This window comes from Chiloscyllium plagiosum, unplaced genomic scaffold (genome assembly GCF_037043375.1).
Source record: "Chiloscyllium plagiosum isolate Xiang-an unplaced genomic scaffold, Cpla_swu_hap1 HiC_scaffold_31, whole genome shotgun sequence".
Taxonomy (NCBI): Eukaryota; Metazoa; Chordata; class Chondrichthyes; order Orectolobiformes; family Hemiscylliidae; genus Chiloscyllium; species Chiloscyllium plagiosum.
Genome location: NW_028270169.1, coordinates 4,060,823 through 4,080,851, shown reverse-complemented (window position 1 = coordinate 4,080,851; position 20,029 = coordinate 4,060,823). Strand labels below are relative to the sequence as shown.

The 20,029-nt window shown below is 43.4% G+C and overlaps 1 protein-coding gene across 1 annotated transcript in view; it reads left to right on the top strand.

The window, feature by feature from the left end:
* Positions 1-20,029, top strand: part of spag5 (sperm associated antigen 5) — a 50,274-nt gene that overhangs the window by 25,366 nt on the left and 4,879 nt on the right. Inside the window, exons 11-19 of the mRNA XM_043718086.2 lie at positions 184-358; positions 4,737-4,839; positions 9,064-9,147; positions 9,934-10,017; positions 10,494-10,596; positions 14,333-14,465; positions 15,350-15,451; positions 16,636-16,788; positions 17,767-17,841. Coding sequence (XP_043574021.2) covers positions 184-358; positions 4,737-4,839; positions 9,064-9,147; positions 9,934-10,017; positions 10,494-10,596; positions 14,333-14,465; positions 15,350-15,451; positions 16,636-16,788; positions 17,767-17,841 — 1,012 coding nt within the window. The remainder of the gene's footprint in view (positions 1-183; positions 359-4,736; positions 4,840-9,063; positions 9,148-9,933; positions 10,018-10,493; positions 10,597-14,332; positions 14,466-15,349; positions 15,452-16,635; positions 16,789-17,766; positions 17,842-20,029) is intronic.

Genomic DNA, 20,029 nt, shown 5'->3' with positions numbered 1-20,029 from the left:
GTGGAGGTTGCAGGGGGAGGTCAGTAAGCTACGAGTGGAATACCTTTGAAGCAATGTCCTGGCATTTGGGAGGCGACCTGTACTCTGACATTGACTGAATGTGAACGAGCCCCCAATCCTGTGCAATCCTCATTTGGTATACTAGTAAAACAGGAGTCTGTCTGTCTGTTTCCAAAATGTCAGGGCTAAATGTGAGGAGTGCCAAAGGAACCTGGATACAGTTAAGGAGGATGCACGAGGGATGTTGCTAGAGATGGGACAACAGATGAACCAGGCCACGGTAGAGATCTCTGCTCTGAAGGCTCAAATACAAGAGGTCATCAAGTCAGCTGGAGCCACTATAAAGAACTGGCATCAGGTGGGTCTCCTGTTGCTTGGATTCTTCATGTAGCTGTGGTCTTCCTGGGAGCAGAAGGCACAGTATGGTTCCTGAAAACCCAAATTGTGAGGAGGATCACTGTGCTGATGACTGCCCAGTGACTCACTGGACAATGTATTTGGATTTGGATATTATTGTCTTTCCCTCCATCAACAAAACCCACTTCCTTGCACTGCTGTAGCATTGTCCTTCTCAGCCACTGTCTCAGCTCATCTGCTGAAAATCTCATCCACAGAATTGACTATTCCCATAGATTCCTGGTCTCGTATTTTCCACCTAAAGCTCTGCTGCCATCTCCTAACTCACAATTGGTTTCCATTTACCCATCACTACTCCTGTGTTCACTGACCAACAGTGACTCCTGCTCCAGATACACTTCCGTTTAGAAAATTCTCATCCACAGAATCATTCAGTATAGAAGAGGCCTTTTGATCCATCAAGTCTGTGTGCCACCAGAGATGCACTACTACCTGCACTGGTCTACTTTCCTGCGCTAGGCCTGTAGACTTGAATATTATAACACTTCCTGTGCTCATCCTAGTATGTTTTAAGGGTCATGAGGTTTTCTGACTCATCTATTCTCAAGCATTTCAGACCCCCACCACCCTGTGGGAGAAATCTTTTATCCTCCAATAGCCTCTAGACTGCCTGCCTTTCACCTTCAAATTATGCCCCCTTGTTGTTGATTCCTTGATTTCTCTTCTCTCTTTCTATAGCCCTTTATAATCTTACACACCACTGTCAGGTCCACCTCTGCAACCCCCCCCCCTTTTCAGTCTCTCTGCTCCAAAGAAAGCAATCCGAGCTTAGCCAGTGTCCCGCTGTAGCTGAAATGCTGTATTCCGGTGAATGGTAGTGGTGAATATTCTCTGCACTCCCTCCCAGTGCAGTCACATCCTTCCCCTAGTGTGATGACCAGAACTGCATGCGCAACTCCAGCTGTGGCCTAACCAATCCTGTACATGGTAAAAACAATGACTGCAGATGCTGGAAACCAGAGTCTAGATTAGAGTGGTGCTGGAAAAGCACAGCAGTTCAGGCAGCATCCGAGGAGCAGTAAAATCGGCGTTTTGGGCAAAAGCCCTTCATTAAGAAATCCTGTACGTCCCAAGATCCTTCTGTTCCTCTGAGCTTCCTTGTGTCCTGCCATTCATTTCAGTAGTCCCCTGTCTCTTCTTCCAAAGTGTATCACCTCACACTTATCCAGGGTTAAATTTCATCAGCCACTGATTTGCCATCTGACCAATCCATTTATACCTTCCTGTAACCTAACACCTTCCTCCTCTGTGTCATCTGCAAACTTCCCTACTATCAATACCACTGCCTCTGCCCCATACCCCAACCTTCTTATAGAACAGAGAACAGCACGGTACAGGCCATTCAGCCATGATATTTTGCAAAGCATTTATCTTAATGCAAGATCAACCTAACCTACACACCCCTCAATTTACTGCCATCCACGTGCTTGTCCAGCAGTTGATTAAAAGTCCCTAATGTCTCTGACTCTACTACCATCGCTGGCAGTGAATTCCACACACCCACCACTCTCTGTGTAAATAATCTACCTCTGACATCTCCCCAATACCTTCCTCCAAACACCTTAAAATTATGCGCCTTGTGACAGCTATTTCTGCCCTGGGGAAAATGTCTCTGGCTATCTACCTATGCCTCTCATTACCTTGTATACTTCTATCAAGTCCCTTCTCTTCCTTCTTCTCTCCTGTGTGAAAAGCCATAGCTGACTCAACCTCTCTTCATAAGATAAGCCCTCCAATCCAGACAGCATCCTAATAAATCTCCTCTGCACTGTCTCTAAAGCATCTACGTCATTTCCTATAATGAGGCGACCAGAACAGGACACAATATTCCAAGTGTGGTTTAATCATGATTTTATAGACTGCAGCATAACCTCGTGGCTCTTAAACTCAATTCCTCTGTTAATGAAAGCCAAAACACTATACGCCGCCTTAACCCCATCAACTTGGGTGGCAACTTTGAGGGATCTATGTATGTGCACCTCAAGATCCCTCTGTTCCTCCACACTGCCAAGAATCCTGTCTTTATCACTGTATTCAGCATTCAAATTCGACCTTCCAAAATGAATCACTTCACATTCATCCAGGTTGAACTCCATCTGCCACTTCTCAGCCCAGCTCTGCATCCTGTCAATGTCTTGCTGTGGCCTGCAGTAGTCCTCAATACCACCTACAACACCACCGAACTTTGCTAATGGCAAAGTTACTAACCCACCCTACCATTTCTCCATCTAAGTCATTTATAAAGACTACAAAGAGCAGAGACCCAAGAACCGATCCCTGCGGGACACCACTGGCCACCGACCTCTAGGAGGAATACTTTCTATCCACTCCCACTCGCTGTCTTCTTTCTGCCAGCCAATTCTGTATCCAGACAGCTAAATTTCCCTGTATCCCATACCTCCCAACTTTCTGAATGAACCTACTGTGGGGAACCTTAACAAATAGAGTCATAGAGATGTACAGCCCGGAAACTTTGGGCCAACTTGTCCATGCCAACCAGATATCCTAACCTAACCTGGTCCCATTTGCCAGCACTTGGCCCATATCCCTTTAAACCCTTCCTATTCATATACCCAACTAGATGTCTTTTAAATGCTGCAATTGTATAAGCCTCCACCACTTCCTCTCGCAGCTCATTACATCCACGCACCACCCTATGCGTGAAAAGGTTGCCCCTTAGTCCTTTTTTATATCTTTCCCCTTTCACCCTAAACCTATGCCCTCTAGTTCTGGTCTCCCCTACCCCAGGGAAAAGACACATGCTTTGCTGAAATCCATATACACCACATTGACTGCTCAACCTTCGTCACATCCTCAAAGAACTCAATTCAGTTTGTGAGGCATGACCTGCCCCTCACAAAGCCATGCTGACTATCTTTAATCAATCTTTTTTTCCAAATAGTCATAAATCCTATCTCTCAGAATCTTTTCCAGTACCTTGCTTACCACAGACTCAAGACTGGCTGGTCTGTAATTGCCAGGGATTTCCTTTATTCCCTTTCTTGAACAGAGGAACAACATTTGCCTCCCTCCAATCATCTGGTACTACTCTCATGGAGAGCGAGCATGCAAAGATCGTCGCCAGAGGCACAGCAATCTCACTTCTTGCTTCCTGTAGTAAACTTGGATATATCTGGTCTGGCCCTGGGGACTTATCTATTTTGATGCTTCCCAGAATTTCCAGCATATCTACTTCCTCAATATCAATCTGTTCAAGCCTATTAAACTGGTCCACCGTGTTCTCACTATCCACAAGGTCTCTCTCTCGTGAATACTGAAGCAAAAAAACTCATTTAGGGCCTCCCCTACCTCTTCAGACTCCAGGCACAAGTTCCCTCCACTATCCCTGATCAGCCCCACCCTCTCTCTGATCATTCTCTTATTCCTCATATCAGTGTGGAGCCCTTTGGGCTTTCTCTAATCCTTCTCACCAAGGCCTTTTCATGCCCCATCCTCGCTCTCCTCAGTCCATTTGTGAGTTCTTTCCTAGCTATCCTGTAATCCTCTAAAGCTGTGCCAGACCCTTCCTTCTTCCCCTAAATAAGCTTCCTTCTTCCTCTTAACGAGGAGCTCATCTACATCACTTCTGAATATGGCAAACAATGAGGGACCCAGGATTGATCCCTGTGGTTCACTGCTGCACACTGTATTCCAGTCTCTCTGTCCTGTTTTCCAATTCCTCTGCTGTCTCACCCTTCCTTGTTTTTGCTTTCACCCTCCTTATTAACCTCAGAACTCTGCATCTCCAATTCAGGTCTCTTCAGCATTCCTGCTCGTGCGTTCAGCTTGCCTGAGCCCTGACCTCTGGAATTACCTCCCAAAATCTTCCACTCTTCCTTTTGAAGGTGCTCCATGAAACCTAGCTCTAACTGTGAGAGAGATATTAGGACAGGTGACTATGTTGGCCCATGTCAAACTCTGTTCCTCTGAAGAGCCTTGGTGCATTATCGTGTTAAAGCTGTTGACACAAATGAGTGTCATTTGGTGATGTGGAACTCCAGTATTGTTGAAAAGAGACCTGGAGTTGTCCAAAGCTTTCATCTTCTCTCAGGACAGATTGAAAGAATGCAAATCTCAAGGGAACTAATAATTTCACAGATACTGAAGTGTTGCAGGGCTTGAAGGTGTTCTCATACCTCCAGGCTGTTTGCACCTCTCTCCAATGCCGCCTTGTCCTTCCTGAAGTGTGGCACCCAGAACTTGACGCAATCCTCTACCTGAGACAAAGTTAGCATCTGATACAAATAACAGCACAGAGGTAGACCAGAATCAGTGTCTTGCTTGATATTCCTGTGATATGATTATTTTGTTTTCTTAAGAATCATCCAGTGGCCATTGCAAAGACTAACCAACTACTCCCAGGAAACCAAGCACAGGAGGAGACAGCAAAGGAAGTGAAAGAGAGTGCCAAAGCCAGTGAAGGTAAATCCATGGGAAGAGCTGAGAAATGAAGTGTAGGGTGGGTTTGATACTTTCTCTGGATTTGAATGGCAAGGTGAGGATCTCCTTTTAAGGATTTTGCTCACAATTAAACTCTCTTCCTCTCTGTGCACAGAATAAAATAAAACCTATTCAATGTCTTCAAGGCAGTTTACAGGGAACTTTGGTTTGCAGCTAAATACTGCACACAGCAAGTGACATCAAGGCTGCATTCGGCAGAGTGTGGCATCATTGAATCCTAGCAAAACTGGAATCAATGTGTGTCGGGGACAATTTTCTGCTGGTTGGAGTTATACCTGACACATAGGTAGATGGTTGTGGTTGTTGGAGGTTAGTCATCACTGTTCCAGGAGATCTCTCCAGGAGTTCCTCAAGGTAGTGTCCTAGGCCCAACCATCTTCAGCTGCTTCATCAATGACCTTCCCTCCATCATAAGGTGAGAAGTGGGAATGTTTGCTGATGATCTCACAATGTTTAGCACCACTCGTGACTCCTCAGATATTGAAACAGTCTATGTTCAAATGCAACAAGCTCTGAACAATATCCCGGCTTGGGCTGACAAGAGGCAAATAACATTTACACCACACAAATGCCAGACAATGATCATCACCAACAAGAGACAATCTAACCAATACCCCTTGACATTCAATGATGTTACCATCACTGAATCCTCCGGTATCGACATCCTGGGGGTTACCATTGATCAGAAACTCAACTCGATGCACCATATAAACACAGTGGCTGCAATCACCTCCTGACTTCCGAAAGCCTGCTCACTATCTACAAGGCACAAATCAGGAGTGTGATGGAATATTCCCCACTTCCAGCAACACTGGCAATGCCTGACAATGTGGAAAAGTGCACAAGTTTTTGTCCTGTACTCAAAAAGCAGGACACATCCAATCTGGCCAATTACCACCCTCTCAGTCTACACACGATTATCAGTAAAGTGATGGAAGGTTCATCAGTAGTGCGATCAAGCAGCACCTACTCAGAGTTAGCCTGCTCAGTGATGCCCAGTTTGGGTTCTGCTAGAGCCCATTACAGCTTTGGTTCAAACATGGACAAAAGCGATGAATTCCAGAGGGGAGATGAGAGTGACAGCCCTTGACATCAAGGCTGCATTTCACGGAATGTGATGTTGAGGAACACTGGCAAAACTGGAATCATTGTGTATTGGGGATGGAGAGGAAGCAGTCTCTTTGCATCCACTTGATTAAAATTCTGAAAGGCCTTAAAATAAAGGCCTATACTGGCCACTCCCTAATCTTTTACAGCAACACTGTACATCATACACTATACGTTCGAGTCAAAATTGATACAGGTTTAGTGTCACTTGCCAACTTTTCAATGCTATCCCTACAAATAAAGCGCAGTGTTTGGTTTACATTCTGCTTAGGGTATGGTGACTGAATGTAGTGATTATTGTATTTGTCCAGCACAATCTTAGTGTTTCTCTTACCCCACCTACACTCTCTAACCTTCCAAGAAATGTGACTTCCCCATTCTTCCTCTCAAAACTTGTATATTTGTTTGTTCAATTTAATTTGACAATTATTTGTGCAAGTTTGTATAACTTTATTAATGTCACTTTCTAGTTTTCAGATCTCAGTATTGACTAGCTATCTGCTCCAGCAACCCAAACAGCCAAAACGTCATTCACAAATTTAGAAATTGTTTAATTCCTGAAGCCATATTGATAAATGTAAATTGAGGGTAGCAATAGTATCTCACCATTGATGCTTGTGAAACAGCATTTCTCCTCTGCTGCTCTGGATATCTCCCATCATACACTTCTATGCCGTTTTGCACATGCTGTCTAGATTTTTGTCTTGAGCTAGCTGCATGGTCCATAATTCCATAGTTTCTGACCTTCTATTAGTACATTATGGGGCACCTTATTGAAAGCCTTTTGAAAATCAAGATAAATTGCATCAACTTCATGAGTTTATCTACTCTGTTGCCTACTCAAAAAAAATCAAACCAGACAGCTCATTCCATACACTAACCACCCTTGGTGAGAAAAAGTGCCCCTTAGGGTGCTTGTAATTCTTTCCCCCAGAGGAAGTGGTGGCAGCTGGTACAATTACAGCATTTAGATTAGATTACATTACATTACATTACATTACAGTGTGGAAACAGGCCCTTCGGCCCAACAAGTCCACACCGACCCGCCGAAGCGCAACCCACCCATACTCCTACATTTACCCCTTACCTAACACTACGGGCAATTTAGCATGGCCAATTCACCTGACCTGCACATCTTTGGACTGTGGGAGGAAACCGGAGCACCCGGAGGAAACCCACGCAGACACGGGGAGAATGTGCAAACTCCACACAGTCAGTCGCCTGAGGCGGGAATTGAACCCGGGTCTCAGGCGCTGCGAGGCAGCAGTGCTAACCACTGTGCCACCGTGCCACCCACCTTAAAAGACATCTGGATGAGTATGTGAATGGGAAGGGTTTGGAGGGGTATGGGCCAAATGTTGGCAAATAAGGCTTGACTAATTTAGGATATCTGGTTGGCATGGATAAATCGGACAGAAGGGTCTGTTTCCATGCTGTACACCTCTATGACTCTATGTTCAAGTGAGTATAGGAGTTGGGAGATCATGTTGCGGCTGTACAGGACATTGGTTAGGCAACTTTTGGAATACTGTGTGCAATTCTGCTATAGGAAGGATGTTGTGAAACTTGAAAGGTTTCGGAAAAGATTTACAAGGATGTTGCCAGGGTTGGAGGGTTTGAGCTATAAGGATAGGCTGAATAGGCTAGGGCTGTTTTCCCTGGAGCATTGACCTTACAGAGGTTTATAAAATCATGAGGGGCATGGATAGGGTAAATAGACAAGATCTTTCCCCGGGGTGGGTCTCCAAAACTAGAGGGCATGGCTTTAAGGTGATGGGAAAAAAATTAAAAGGGACCTGAGGAGCATCCTTTTTCTTGCAGAGGATGTTGGATGTATGGAACGAGGTGCCAAAGGAAGTGGTGGAGGCTGGTACAATTACAACATTTAAAAGGCATCTGGATGGGTATATGAAAAGGGAGGGCTTAGAGAGATATGGGACTAGAGTAATTTAGGATATCTTGTTGGCATGGACGAGTTGGATCGAAGGGTCTGTTTCTGTACTGTACATCTGTGTGACTCCTAGATTTCACTTCTCAGGTTCTATTTCTCTTAAAAGTTCTGCTGCTCTCCCCTTTTTGTAGAGATTTTAGTTTTCCTCCCATTGATGTTGAGCCGACTGACATAACTATTTGGATCTGTTCTGTTCCCCTCCTCCTTCCCCTCCCCACTCTCCTTAAATATAGGCAATCTGCCATTCTTTTAATTAGTAATGCTTCTGCCATATCATCCCTACATTCTATTAAAATCTATGTTTGTTTACTATATTATATTTTTATAATTACCTCTTTGATTATTTATCTCATCATTCAATGTGCTGTACACTCTTAAGAGTCATGAGCATCATTATTTATGCATTCTTCCAGTGTTTGTGATTTATTGAATTCACATTTCACCATCTGCCCTGCGGGATTCAAACCCATGTCTCCAGGATGCTGGCCTAGGGTGTTGCATTGCCAGTGTAGTGACATTATCACTACACCATTGCCTGCCCTCAACTATTGCCAAGATGTTCCCCCATATTATTTTTATTTAATTTAGTTGCTGTGGTTCATTCCTTGTTCCTAAATCCAATAGCTGATCTTGCGTTTATTGGTTTTCATGCATGTGGGTTAGAAATTGACAGAACCTCATTTCTTTTATCTACCTCTTCTGTCCAGTTAATATCATAGTTAAAATACATCATGATGATTATTTTTGCTTTTTCTCAATTTGCTAAATTTATCTGCATGTTTCTTCCTGCACCTCCTTCCACTATTAGGTGGTTGGTACACCACACCTATTAATGTGTTTGATCTTTAATTTTCTTTTCTTTCTTCCCTTGTGGATTCTGTTTTTGTCTTATGATGTGTGTTTCTGTATTGTAGTTAAATAGCTATCCAATGTTCAACTGCCTTGGTTCACACGTGGAGCATGGCAACAGAACGAGATGCCAGAGAGCATTGATCAAACTGTGTATACCATGATAAGGCAGCACTTTCCCCATAATGTGAAAGCAGGTTTGTTGTTGAGATGGAACCATAACGTTTGGTTACTGCATTGCTGAAATGTGTCTTTTTTATATTATGGTCTGTTCATAGAGCATCACGAAGGGCCTCTGTGTAACATCAGAAGCGACCAGAGTGCCTTTGCTCCCATCAGTTCAACAATGCTGAATTCACCAGGTAAGATCCTGATACAAATAAGCAGCAGCCACCATCATCTTCATAGGGGTATTCCTCAATCCTTACTACAAATGTTCTGGGAGTGTTTGATGGGGACTGTGTCAAAGAAGCTTTACTCTATCTAAGCCAGTGCCATGCCTGCCCTGGCAGTAATGTGGAGTGTCTACAGTGAAATTGTGAACATCCTTTTGTCTGACAAACACGAAAGCCACTTGTAATGATAATTGCTTTATCCATTATAAGGTGTGCGAGCGTACGTTGGGAATGATTCTCACTCTGCCTTCCTGATTTTCAAGTTGTTGAAGTTGGAGTTGGAGTAGTGCTGATGTCTTGCAAATTTTTTGAATGGATGTAGTGGAATACAACAGAATATTCTGATTTCCTTGGGCACTTTTTAGAAACTCTGCAGTGCTCTGTCCATCAATTTTGCACCATTCCAGTGCTTATCGTTCACATTCTCAATGTTTATGAACTTCTAACGTGACCAATGCCCATCCTACTCCATCCCACTTCATTGGGCCACTTGTTCTTCTATCTGGTGCTTCCATGTGAACCCTACTCAGTTGTCTTCTTGATTCAAGTTCCCAGCTATTACAGTACCATTCTCTGGATTCTCCTCTCAATCCTCTGTTTCACTGACTTTGTATTTCTGTAAAGGTCTCCTCAAAATCTTGCCTTTCAGTCTCCCACTGCTGCTGTGTGGCATGTTATGATTTGCTGATGTTGGTTTGTTGTGTAAAGCTAAATATTTATGTACCCATTACTTCTGTCATTTTTTTTTTGCAGAACGTAATAAAGTAGCTCCTCTTGACATTGAAAGCTGTCCTGGGCTCAACTCTTGTGAAGGCACCATAACTCCCAAGAAAATGGGTGAGGTGTTGGTGTGATTTAACATCCACTGTGGTAGTAATGGGGTAAATAAACTGGCAGGTCTAGAGCATTAGAAAAAGGATGGAACAAGTCCTTTATCCCTTCTCAGTTTGTGCAGGACACCATCATTGGCAGGAATGTTTTCTCTGGCTTTCGCAACCTATGAGTAATTGTCCATTCATATGTTATCCTTGCACTGACAAACTACTTGGTATCTGCCTTCCCATTGGTTTATTTTAATTGACTAGCATCTTTGCTAGAGAAATTGACTGTGAATCTATAGTACTATTGCACTGACTGTGTTAGTAACATCTATTGACACAATGCTATTGTCCTTTTGTGCTGGTAGACATCCCAACTTTGGCCAGGACTTCATTCCAGCTCATACATCCTGCCGCGTACTAGGTTTTGTTGTAGCATCTGTTTTGGTGCTCTGTGCAACTGTTACTCAGTTTGATATTTCTCTTCCATTATAGAAACAGAAGATACTTTGTTGCCCACTGTGGCTGAGCTGCGAGAGTCCACCCAGAAGCTCCTTGAGGTAATACGACTGCGGGTAAAGGATCTACAAGAAGAGATGTAAGTACAGCACTTGAAATACTCACAGTTCCTTTAAAATTGCTGCATTACTGAATACTGTAAAATGGTTCTGGTGTGGGCATTTAGCAGCACGTGGGCTCGGTGTATCTGTTGTTCAGTAGCTCTGTGTCTCACAAACTGAGGCAAGGTTGATGTCTACCAATGGGTGGCACTGACCCTTGCTTCCCAATGAGAAGGTCCTTAGTTTAAGTTCCACTCAGGAGACTCGAGCACAAGGTTGAGGTTGGCACTGGTGCCTTGTGGTTACCAGGGACAGTGCTGCACTGTCCTGGTGTTGTCTACTGTACGAGATATTTAACAGATAGACGTCTTCTTTTCTGAGTGAATTTAAATGAACCTCTAGTCGTTATTTGGAACGCGGATGCATTCTCTCCAGTTTTCTTTTCATTACTTATCCCTCCGCTAGCGATTTAAAACAGATTGTTCATTGGTTTCATTGTGTGTGGAGTCTGGCTGGGTGTAAATTGATTGCTGTCTTTCTTATGTTACAACAGTGACCAGACTTGATTGACTATATCACCTTTCACAATTTCTGTTTTACAAAGTTGGTAAAATTCTAGAATCCATCATTAAGGATGAGGTTTCTAAATTCTTGGAAGAGCAGGGTCGGATTAGAACAAGTCATCATGGATTTAGTAAGGGGAGGTCGTGCCTGACAAACCTGTTGGAGTTCTTAGTAGAGGTGACAAATAGGTTAGACCGGGGAAACCCAGTGGATGTGGTCTACCTAGACTTCCAAAAGGCCTTTGATAAGGTGCCACAAGGGAGGCTGCTGAGCAAGGTGAGGGCCCATGGTGTTCGAGGTGAGCTACTGGTATGGATAGAGGATTGGCTGTCTGACAGGAGGCAGAGAGTTGGGATAAAAGGTTCTTTTTCAGAATGGCAGCCAGTGACAAGCGGTGTCCCGCAGGGTTCAGTGTTGGGGCCGCAGCTGTTCACATTATATATTAATGATCTAGATGAAGGGACTGGGGGCATTCTAGCGAAGTTTGCCGACGATACAAAGTTAGGTGGACAGGCAGGTAGTACTGAGGAAGTGGGGAGGCTGCAGAAGGATCTAGACAGTTTGGAGGAGTGGTCCAGGAAATGGTTGATGGAATTCAATGTGAGCAAATGCGAGGTCTTGCACTTTGGGAAAAAGAATAGAAGCATGGATTACTTTCTAAACGGTGAGAAAATTCGTAAAGCCAAAGTACAGAGGGATCTGGGAGTGCTAGTTGAGGATTCTCTAAAGGTAAACATGCAGGTTGAGTCCGTGATTAAGAAAGCGAATGCAATGTTGTCAATTATCTCAAGGGGGTTGGAATATAAAAGCACTGTTGTGCTACTGAGACTTTATAAAGCTCTGGTTAGGCCCCATTTGGAGTACTGTGTCCAGTTTTGGTCCCCACACCTCAGGAAGGACATACTAGCACTGGAGCGTGTCCAGCGGAGATTCACACGGATGATCCCTGGAATGGTAGGTCTAACATACGAAGAACGGCTGAGGATCCTGGGATTGTATTCATTGGAGTTTAGAAGATTAAGGGGAGATCTAATAGAAACTTACAAGATAATACATGGCTTGGAAAGGGTGGACACTAGGAAATTGTTTCTGTTAGGCGAGGAGACTAGGACCCGTGGACACAGCCTTAGAATTAGAGGGGGTAAATTCAGAACAGAAATGCGGAGACATTTCTTCAGCCAGAGAGTGGTGGGGCTGTGGAATTCATTGCCACAGAGTACAGTGGAGGCCGGGACGCTAAATGTCTTCAAGGCAGAAATTGATAAATTCTTGATGTCACAAGGAATTAAGGGCTACGGGGAGAATGCGGGTAAGTGGAGTTGAAATGCCCATCAGCCATGATTGAATGGCGGAGTGGATTCGATGGGCCGAATGGCCTTACTTCCGCTCCTATGTCTTATGGTCTTAAGTTTGAAATGCCTTCATTACCGATGAGTGAAATCAGGTATTGAAGTTTCGAACGGTGTGATGAGATACTAATCTGATGGCATCACTGTTAATACCAGTTGGTGACATCTGGTCTTTCATCACAGATTATTCTCTGTTGTGTGTTAGTTTTATTCTATTATTTCTTCACTGTGGTCCATCTTATTAAAACATGATCCAGGGTTCCTGGACACAGATTAGAAACAGGACGCTTGGCTGTAGCCTGCTCTTACCCTCAATTCCCTATCTCATGAACAGTAAGGCCATCTGGAGTGTCCAAGCTGATCTTGGTGAATTTAGTACAGGCTAGGACAACAAGGAGCCTTCACATCACTACAGATTAGCTGCTCACTGGACAATTCCACAGTCTGATTTGTGAAGCTGAAAATTGGGAAGTGAGCATGATCTGTCTCCTGCTGGTTCTCTAATCCTCCCCATCTGCCAACTGTTCAGCCCAGCTTTGGAGCCAAAGCTCCCCAGGGAGATGCTCCTCTCCAAACCAGGTTAGGCCTTTTAACTGCATGTGTTTCTCTCCAGCCTTTCTCTGCTTAATGGTTTATAGTGCACTCAGTGAGGGGATTGTGTATCCTCCAAGAGCTGAGACAGATGTTGGAAGTGAAGGCGCACATGACAAAGGCCTATTTTATGCAGGCATTACTGAGCACAGTCTGGAGTCACCTGCATTGGAACACTGTCGACTATTTTCCCTTTGCTACCCATAAACAGCACACAACAGGATTGTGAAGAAAATTACAGCTCATGGCTTTTAAAAGATAAAGGACAACAGTCGATACAAAATTGGCTTAATGATAGGAAGCAGAGTAATTTTCACTGGGTGTTATTCAGGCTGGAGGAGGGTTTGTAGTAGAGTTCCCCAGGGGTTGGTACTGTGCAGGGGATTATTTCAAAGTTTGCAGATGACACAAACTTGGAAGAATTGTAAACTGTGAGGAGACCATTGTGGAACTCCAAAAGAGATTGACAAGTTGGTGTAGGTGGCAGGTGCAATTCAATGCAGAAAAGCACGAAGTGATGCACTTTGGTCAGAAGAACATTGAAAGGCAATATAAGGTATGGGGTGCAGGAGCAGAGGGATCTTGGTATACCGATAATTAAAGGTCGCAGGACAGATTAGAAAAGCAGTTCATGAAGCACACAGTATCCTTGGGTAATTAACAGGCACATATTGTACAAGAGCAAGGAGTTGATAAACGTGTACAAAACATTTGTTAGACTTCAGCTGGACTATTGTGTACAGTGTGGGTGCCACATTATAGGAAAGATGTGAATACATTGGAGAGAGGGCTTAAGTAATTTACAGGAATGGTTCCAGGGATGAGAAACTGCATGATGAGGATAGATTGAAGTTGGGACTGTTTGTCTTGGATTGAAGAGGATATTGCATAGAGGTGGAAACCATAAGCAGGCTAGATGTAATAGATAGGGACAAGGTGTTCCTCTCATAAAAGGAACAAGAATGAGAGGGCATCGATTCAAAGTATTGAGAAACATCATTTTCACACAGTGAATGATTAGGGCATGGAACATACATGGCATGGGAAATGTGCTTGAGGCTGGTTGAACTGAGGCATTCAAGAGGCCATTGGATATTTATTTGGTTAGAAATGATGTGCATCAGTATAGGGAATTTAGTAATGAAGCTAATTTGAAGCCCAGTGCAGACATGATGGGCTGAATAGCCTTTTTTTTGGCACCATAACAATTCTGTGGTAAACTGAGCTCTGGGACTCAAGCTCCTTCCATTTCTTTTTTTTTCTCTCTCAGATCTACAATGAGAGAGCAACGGAGGGCCACGTTCAGCAAGAACTGGTCAGAATTGAGCAGTCTACAGAGCAAGGTTCTGACCTTGGAAACTGAGAACAGAAGGCTGAACCGAGATCTTCAGGCGCATGTTAAGGTGAGAAATGTGATGTGAATTTGTCTATATGAAGACTCCGATTAACACAGACACTGGTGCAGAAACATTCAAGTACACGTGAAACTCTGTTTCAAGGAATTCTGTGAATTGGCTGAAACTGGTTTTCTGCTGGAATTAAAATGGTTATGGACTTTGGTGCATGGGACATGTACACCTCTGCCCTGTCGTTTAGGGTGATCCAAATCTGTGTTCTGTGATTTGTTTTTTATTGTTAAACTGCCCCTTCCTTTCCTTTTTCACCAAGTCAGCTCCCATGAACCTCAACACAATCTTCAAGAACAGTATCTTCTTTTTGTCTCTCATCAAACTGCAATGTTTTAGTCTCAGTAACTGTAGCTAGGTCCTCGTTTCACCCTCCTGTGTTTCAATTCCTGGGGTCCGTGTTTTCTTCTCTCCCTTCTCAGCTGTATAAGCATCATTTCTTTTTTCTGGAATTTTCTTTTCTCGATTACCCAGGATACAATGGTTTTATGTTATTTAATTGATGTTTCACTTGGAGATTTTTCTCCCAATTTTATTCTTTGTTTCTCTTGTTTTGAGTTTTGCATTTAAACTAAACTATTATTTCTGCAGACAGTGGCTAGTAATTGCCTATGTTTAAACATTGTTGTCAAGCTACAGCGACTGGAGGGTGTCTCGGCAGTTCCAGTTTAAAGCAATGGTCTCGGGTACTTTGTTGCTGTAACATTGCATTGCAGTCTCCCTGATCTCTGACTACGATGCAGAGGTTGCTGAACACCAGTTGAGCAGTTTCATTATAACTGAATGCAATGATTCAAGGTCCTGGCAGCTCACCGAGATCAATTGTTGTGATGGGAGAGTGAATAATGAGGCTGACGGCTTGATTTTATTCTAATTCACAGACTACCTCTGATTTGAAGAATGCTGTAAGTCTTCAGGATGAAACAATCCTTGAATTCAATAAGCAGATGGAGACTAATTTGAAAGAACACACCGAGTTTTTGGTAAGACTTTCTCGCTCACAGATGTAAAGATGCGCTCAACTCATTCCTTTGATCCAGCAGGCCGCGGGATTGAAAATTATTTATTTCACATCTGCTGAGTCTGCAGTCAGTCCAGAGGCCCTCTGGTTGAAAATTTACAGTATTGTTCAGTGCAGCCTGAAATTGCCATTTAATGGGAAGTGGGGAGGTCACATTCACATTCTGAGTTGAGATTAAATCAATGTTTAAGACTGTGCCAAGGAAGCTTCACTATATCTGTCCTGTTTCACATGAGCCCTTGTTTTTATTAGAAAAAACAGTCTTTGTTCTGGGGATGTGAACATTACTAGCAAAGACACTGTTCACTTCTCATCCCTAATTACCCAGAAAGAGGTGATCAGTTGCCTTCTTGAACTGAATTCATGTAATGTAAACACACCCATAGTGGTGTTAGGAGGGAGCTCTAGGATTTTAACCCAATGATACTGAAGGAATAAAGTTCCAGATGAGGATGACGTGTGTTTTGGAGGCTCACTTGCAGTTTGTTGTGTTTTTCCTATGTGCTTACAAGCTGTAGGCAGAGTTTACAGATTTGTAAAATGCTGTTGGACATGCCTTGGTGAGTTTTTGCTTTGTATTTTGATGGTATAGACTACTGTCACTTGCTACTGGCGGAGAGAATGAATGTTTAAAATAATGAATGAAGTGGGAATCTAGAAAATGACTTTGTCTTGGGTGAACTTAAGCAACTTGAGGAATGTTAGAGCTGCACTTGTCCAGGCAAGAGGAGAATATTCTGTTACACTCCTGACTTGTGCCTGTGGACAGGCGTTGGGAAGACAGCAGGTAAATTAATCACTGCAGAATTCCTAGCTTCGGACCTACACTTGTAGGTGCAATATTTACACTTGCTAGTGGCGAGTTTCCCATTATTCCCATTTTTGTCCTGGGTGTGTTCATTGTGGTAATAACTTCTACTCTATTCTAACTTGCATTTGTACCTCCTCTGGAAATGTTTTGATGAAACAGGTTCTTGTATGTATCTATAGTATGCTCAAACAGAGACCTTAAAGACAGTCTGGGTCTGAGGGTTTTTAAAACCCACCAGGATTAATGTTGGCTGCAAACAAGTTGAGACCTTAATAAGAATTGTTTGATCCCAAAATTGTGGTGTAAATAAACTGATGAAAGTTGGTGTATTTCAGGCCATGAAGGAAGAAGTCACTGGTTTGAAACGGCAACTCCAGCGCTCTGAGTGTGAGGCTGAAACCTGCCGTGAAGAGTTGACCAAACTACAGACCTCAGGTGGAGTACTCAACACGAACTGGCTTGAAGAGAAAGTAGAACTTCATTACCAAGTAAGAAGCTCCTTGTGTTATGGGAGAGATGCTGATGATCCTTTTTCCCAACACTGGTTGGGTGCAGCTCTGTAGGAAAGCAATTTAATATAATTTTTAAAAAGTCTTGGTGTGGGTATCCCTGGTAAGGTGTTATTGCTAATTCCCTATTGAAACAGTTGGTGTGGAGTTACAAGTTAAAGTGGCAAATTTCTTTCCCCGAAAGATATCAGGAAGCCAGATGTATTTGGACAACCAGTCAACAACTTCAAGAATAGTATTTACCCATGCTGTTATTTAATTTTCTGAATTTTAATCAACCGACTTCCAAATTCTCAAACACCCAAGGTGGGATTTTACATTTGTCTTATGTGGCGTATTAATCCAAAAATGTAGCCACTTGATCTCTCTAGTCATTGTCAGTATAGCCCTTTTGAAGAATCTGAAGAAGCTGCTGACTGTTGTCTAGTTTAACCCGACAGTGTCGTACTAGCCAAACCTGCTTACTCTTGAATCCTGTCTTCTCGTGGTAACTGGAGAATGAAATGTGACAAATATGTTTGCCCCTTGATAGGATAACAACATTAGGTTGGGAGTGTTGGATCTGTTAAATCTCAGGACTAGGACACTCATTATGGCAGTAAATAACACGTGCAGGCAGAAGGATTCAATGTGAGTCAGTGGGGATTTTATTTTGTTCAGTACCCTGTTTGTTCAATGCCATCATCCTCTTGTATGACTGAAGTACAGCCCCGTACTGCCCAGTTGTGCTTAATTATCTGAGCAGAGGCGCTATGCCCCACTGTAAGTTAAGTTTGTGAATTTCAGAGGGAGGCTGGCACAGAAGACTAATAGCCACTATGTTCAGGAACAGAACTCAGAAACTCCAAGTCATTGGCCCTCCACCACAGCTTAAAGAAATAAACTACACTGTCTCAGTTGATCCCTGCCAGGGAAATGAGTGATCTTAATTTTGCTATTTATTTCTATACTTTTAAGGTGAGGAAGCTACGAGAGGCTTATGTACAGAAGGACATTGATATGCAGGAACTGAAGGTGAAAATGTATAATCATGTGAGTTGCACTTTGTGATATTATGTGGCTTAGCAGTACAGCCTGTATCTGTCTCCTTTCTGGTTCTGGTGCTCCCATCCTCAACTCTCTTATCCATACCATTACAGTCAATGCTTTCTTTTTTCTGCTCATTCTTTCCTCCCAATTCTAGATTTTCGAATCTACACTATTCCAACTCATTTGTCCTCTGTGCAGTCTCATTGCATCCAACTTCTCTGGTCCTTTCCCATCCCACAAACTTTAAACTGATTCCCTCTGCCTCCAGTGTTTTAAAACCTAATTTTCAAATCGATAGTTCCCATTTTATCTTTTTCATGTTCTTCAAGATTGAATGTATCCTAACTCCAAGTGCTAGTCATTTGCTTGTCTGAAATCATCACTAGTGTATTCTATTCACAGGTTTCTGTTGTACTACTTATCTGGATATCCCTGTTGCGTGACATACTGAGATACACATTTTTAACATTTCCTAGACCTATATGAACTCTCAGGGGACTGCAGGATTTTTTTTTCTTTCTTCATTTTGTGGAATGTGGGCGTTGCTGGCTGGCCAGCATCTATTGCCTGTCCCAAGTTGCCCCTTGAGAAGGTGGGGGTGAGCTACCTTCTTGAACCGCTGTAGTCCACCTGCTGTAGGTTGACCCATAATGCCATTAGGGAGGAAATTCCAGGATTTTGACCCAGTAACAATGAAGGAGTGGCGATATATTTCCAAGTCAGGATGGTGAGTGGCTTGGAGGGGAACCTTCAGGGGCTGGTGTTCCCATGTCGCTGATGCACTTGTCCTTCTGTATGGAAGTGGGTCATGGGTTTGGAAGGTGCTGTCTGAGGATCTTTGGTGAATTTCTGCAGTGCATTTGTAGATGGTAGACACAGCTGCTACTGAGCATTAGTGTTGGAGGGAGTGGGTGTTTGTGGATGTGGTGCCAATCAAGCCGACTGCTTTGTCCTGGAAGGTGTCAAGCTTCTTGAGTGTTGTTGGAGCTGCCCCCATCCAGGGCAAGTGCGGAGTATTCCATCACACTCCTGACTTGTGCCTTGTAGATGGTGGTCAGGCTTTGGGGAGTCAGGAGGGGAGTTAGTTGCTGCAGTATTCCTAACTTCTGATCTGCTCTTGTAGTCACTGTTTATTTGGTGAGTCCAGTGCGTTTCTGGTCAATGATAACTCCCAAGATGTTGATAGTGGGGGATTCAGTGATGCTAAACACTGTTGAATATCAAGGGGTGGTGGTTAGATTCTCTCTTATTGGTGATGGTCATTGTCTGACATTTGTGTGGTGCTTGAATGTGATCAGGGCCCATTGCCCTTGCAGTATCTAGTGTCTCCACCTGTTTCTTCTTATCAAATGGAGTGAATCGAATCGGCTGAAGACTGGTATCTGTAATGCTGATGACCACTGGAAGAGGCTGAGATGGATCATCCACTCAGCACTTCTGGCTGAACATTGCTGTGAAAGCTTCGGCCATATCTTTTGCACTGCTGTGCTGGGCTCCTCCATCGTTGAGGATGGGGATATTTGTGGAGCCTCCTCGGTTGTTTAATCGTCCAGCACCATTCATGACTGAGTGTGGCAGGACTGCAGAGCTTAGATTTGATCTATCGGTTGTGAGATCGCTTAGCTCTTATTAGCATGTTTGCAGACAATACAAAGTCTGGTGGAGTTGCAGATAGTGAGGAGGACTGTCAGAAGATCCAGCAGGATATAGATCAGTTGGAGGCAGGGGCAGAAAAATGGCAGATGGAGTTTAATCCAGACAAATGTGAGGGTCATGCTTTTTCAAAGGTCAAGTACAGTTGGAAATTATACATTGAATGGCAGAACCCTTAGGAGTATTGATATGCAGAGGGATCTGGGTGTGTAAGTTCACAGATCACTGAAAGCGACAGTGCAGTTTGCTAAAGGTCCTATGGCATGCATGCCTTGAATGGAAGGGGCATTGAGTATAAGGATAGACAGGTTATGCTGCAGTTTTATAGAACTTTAGTTAGGACATATTTGGAATATTGTGTACAGTTCTGGTCACCACATTACCAGAAGGATGTGGATGCTTTGGAGAGGGTACAGAAAAGGTTTACCAGGATATTGCCTGGTATGGTTTAGCTATGAAGAAATGTTGGATAGACTGGGTTTGTTTTCACTGGAACACAGGAGGTTGAGGGGTGACTGATAGCAGTTCATAAGATTGT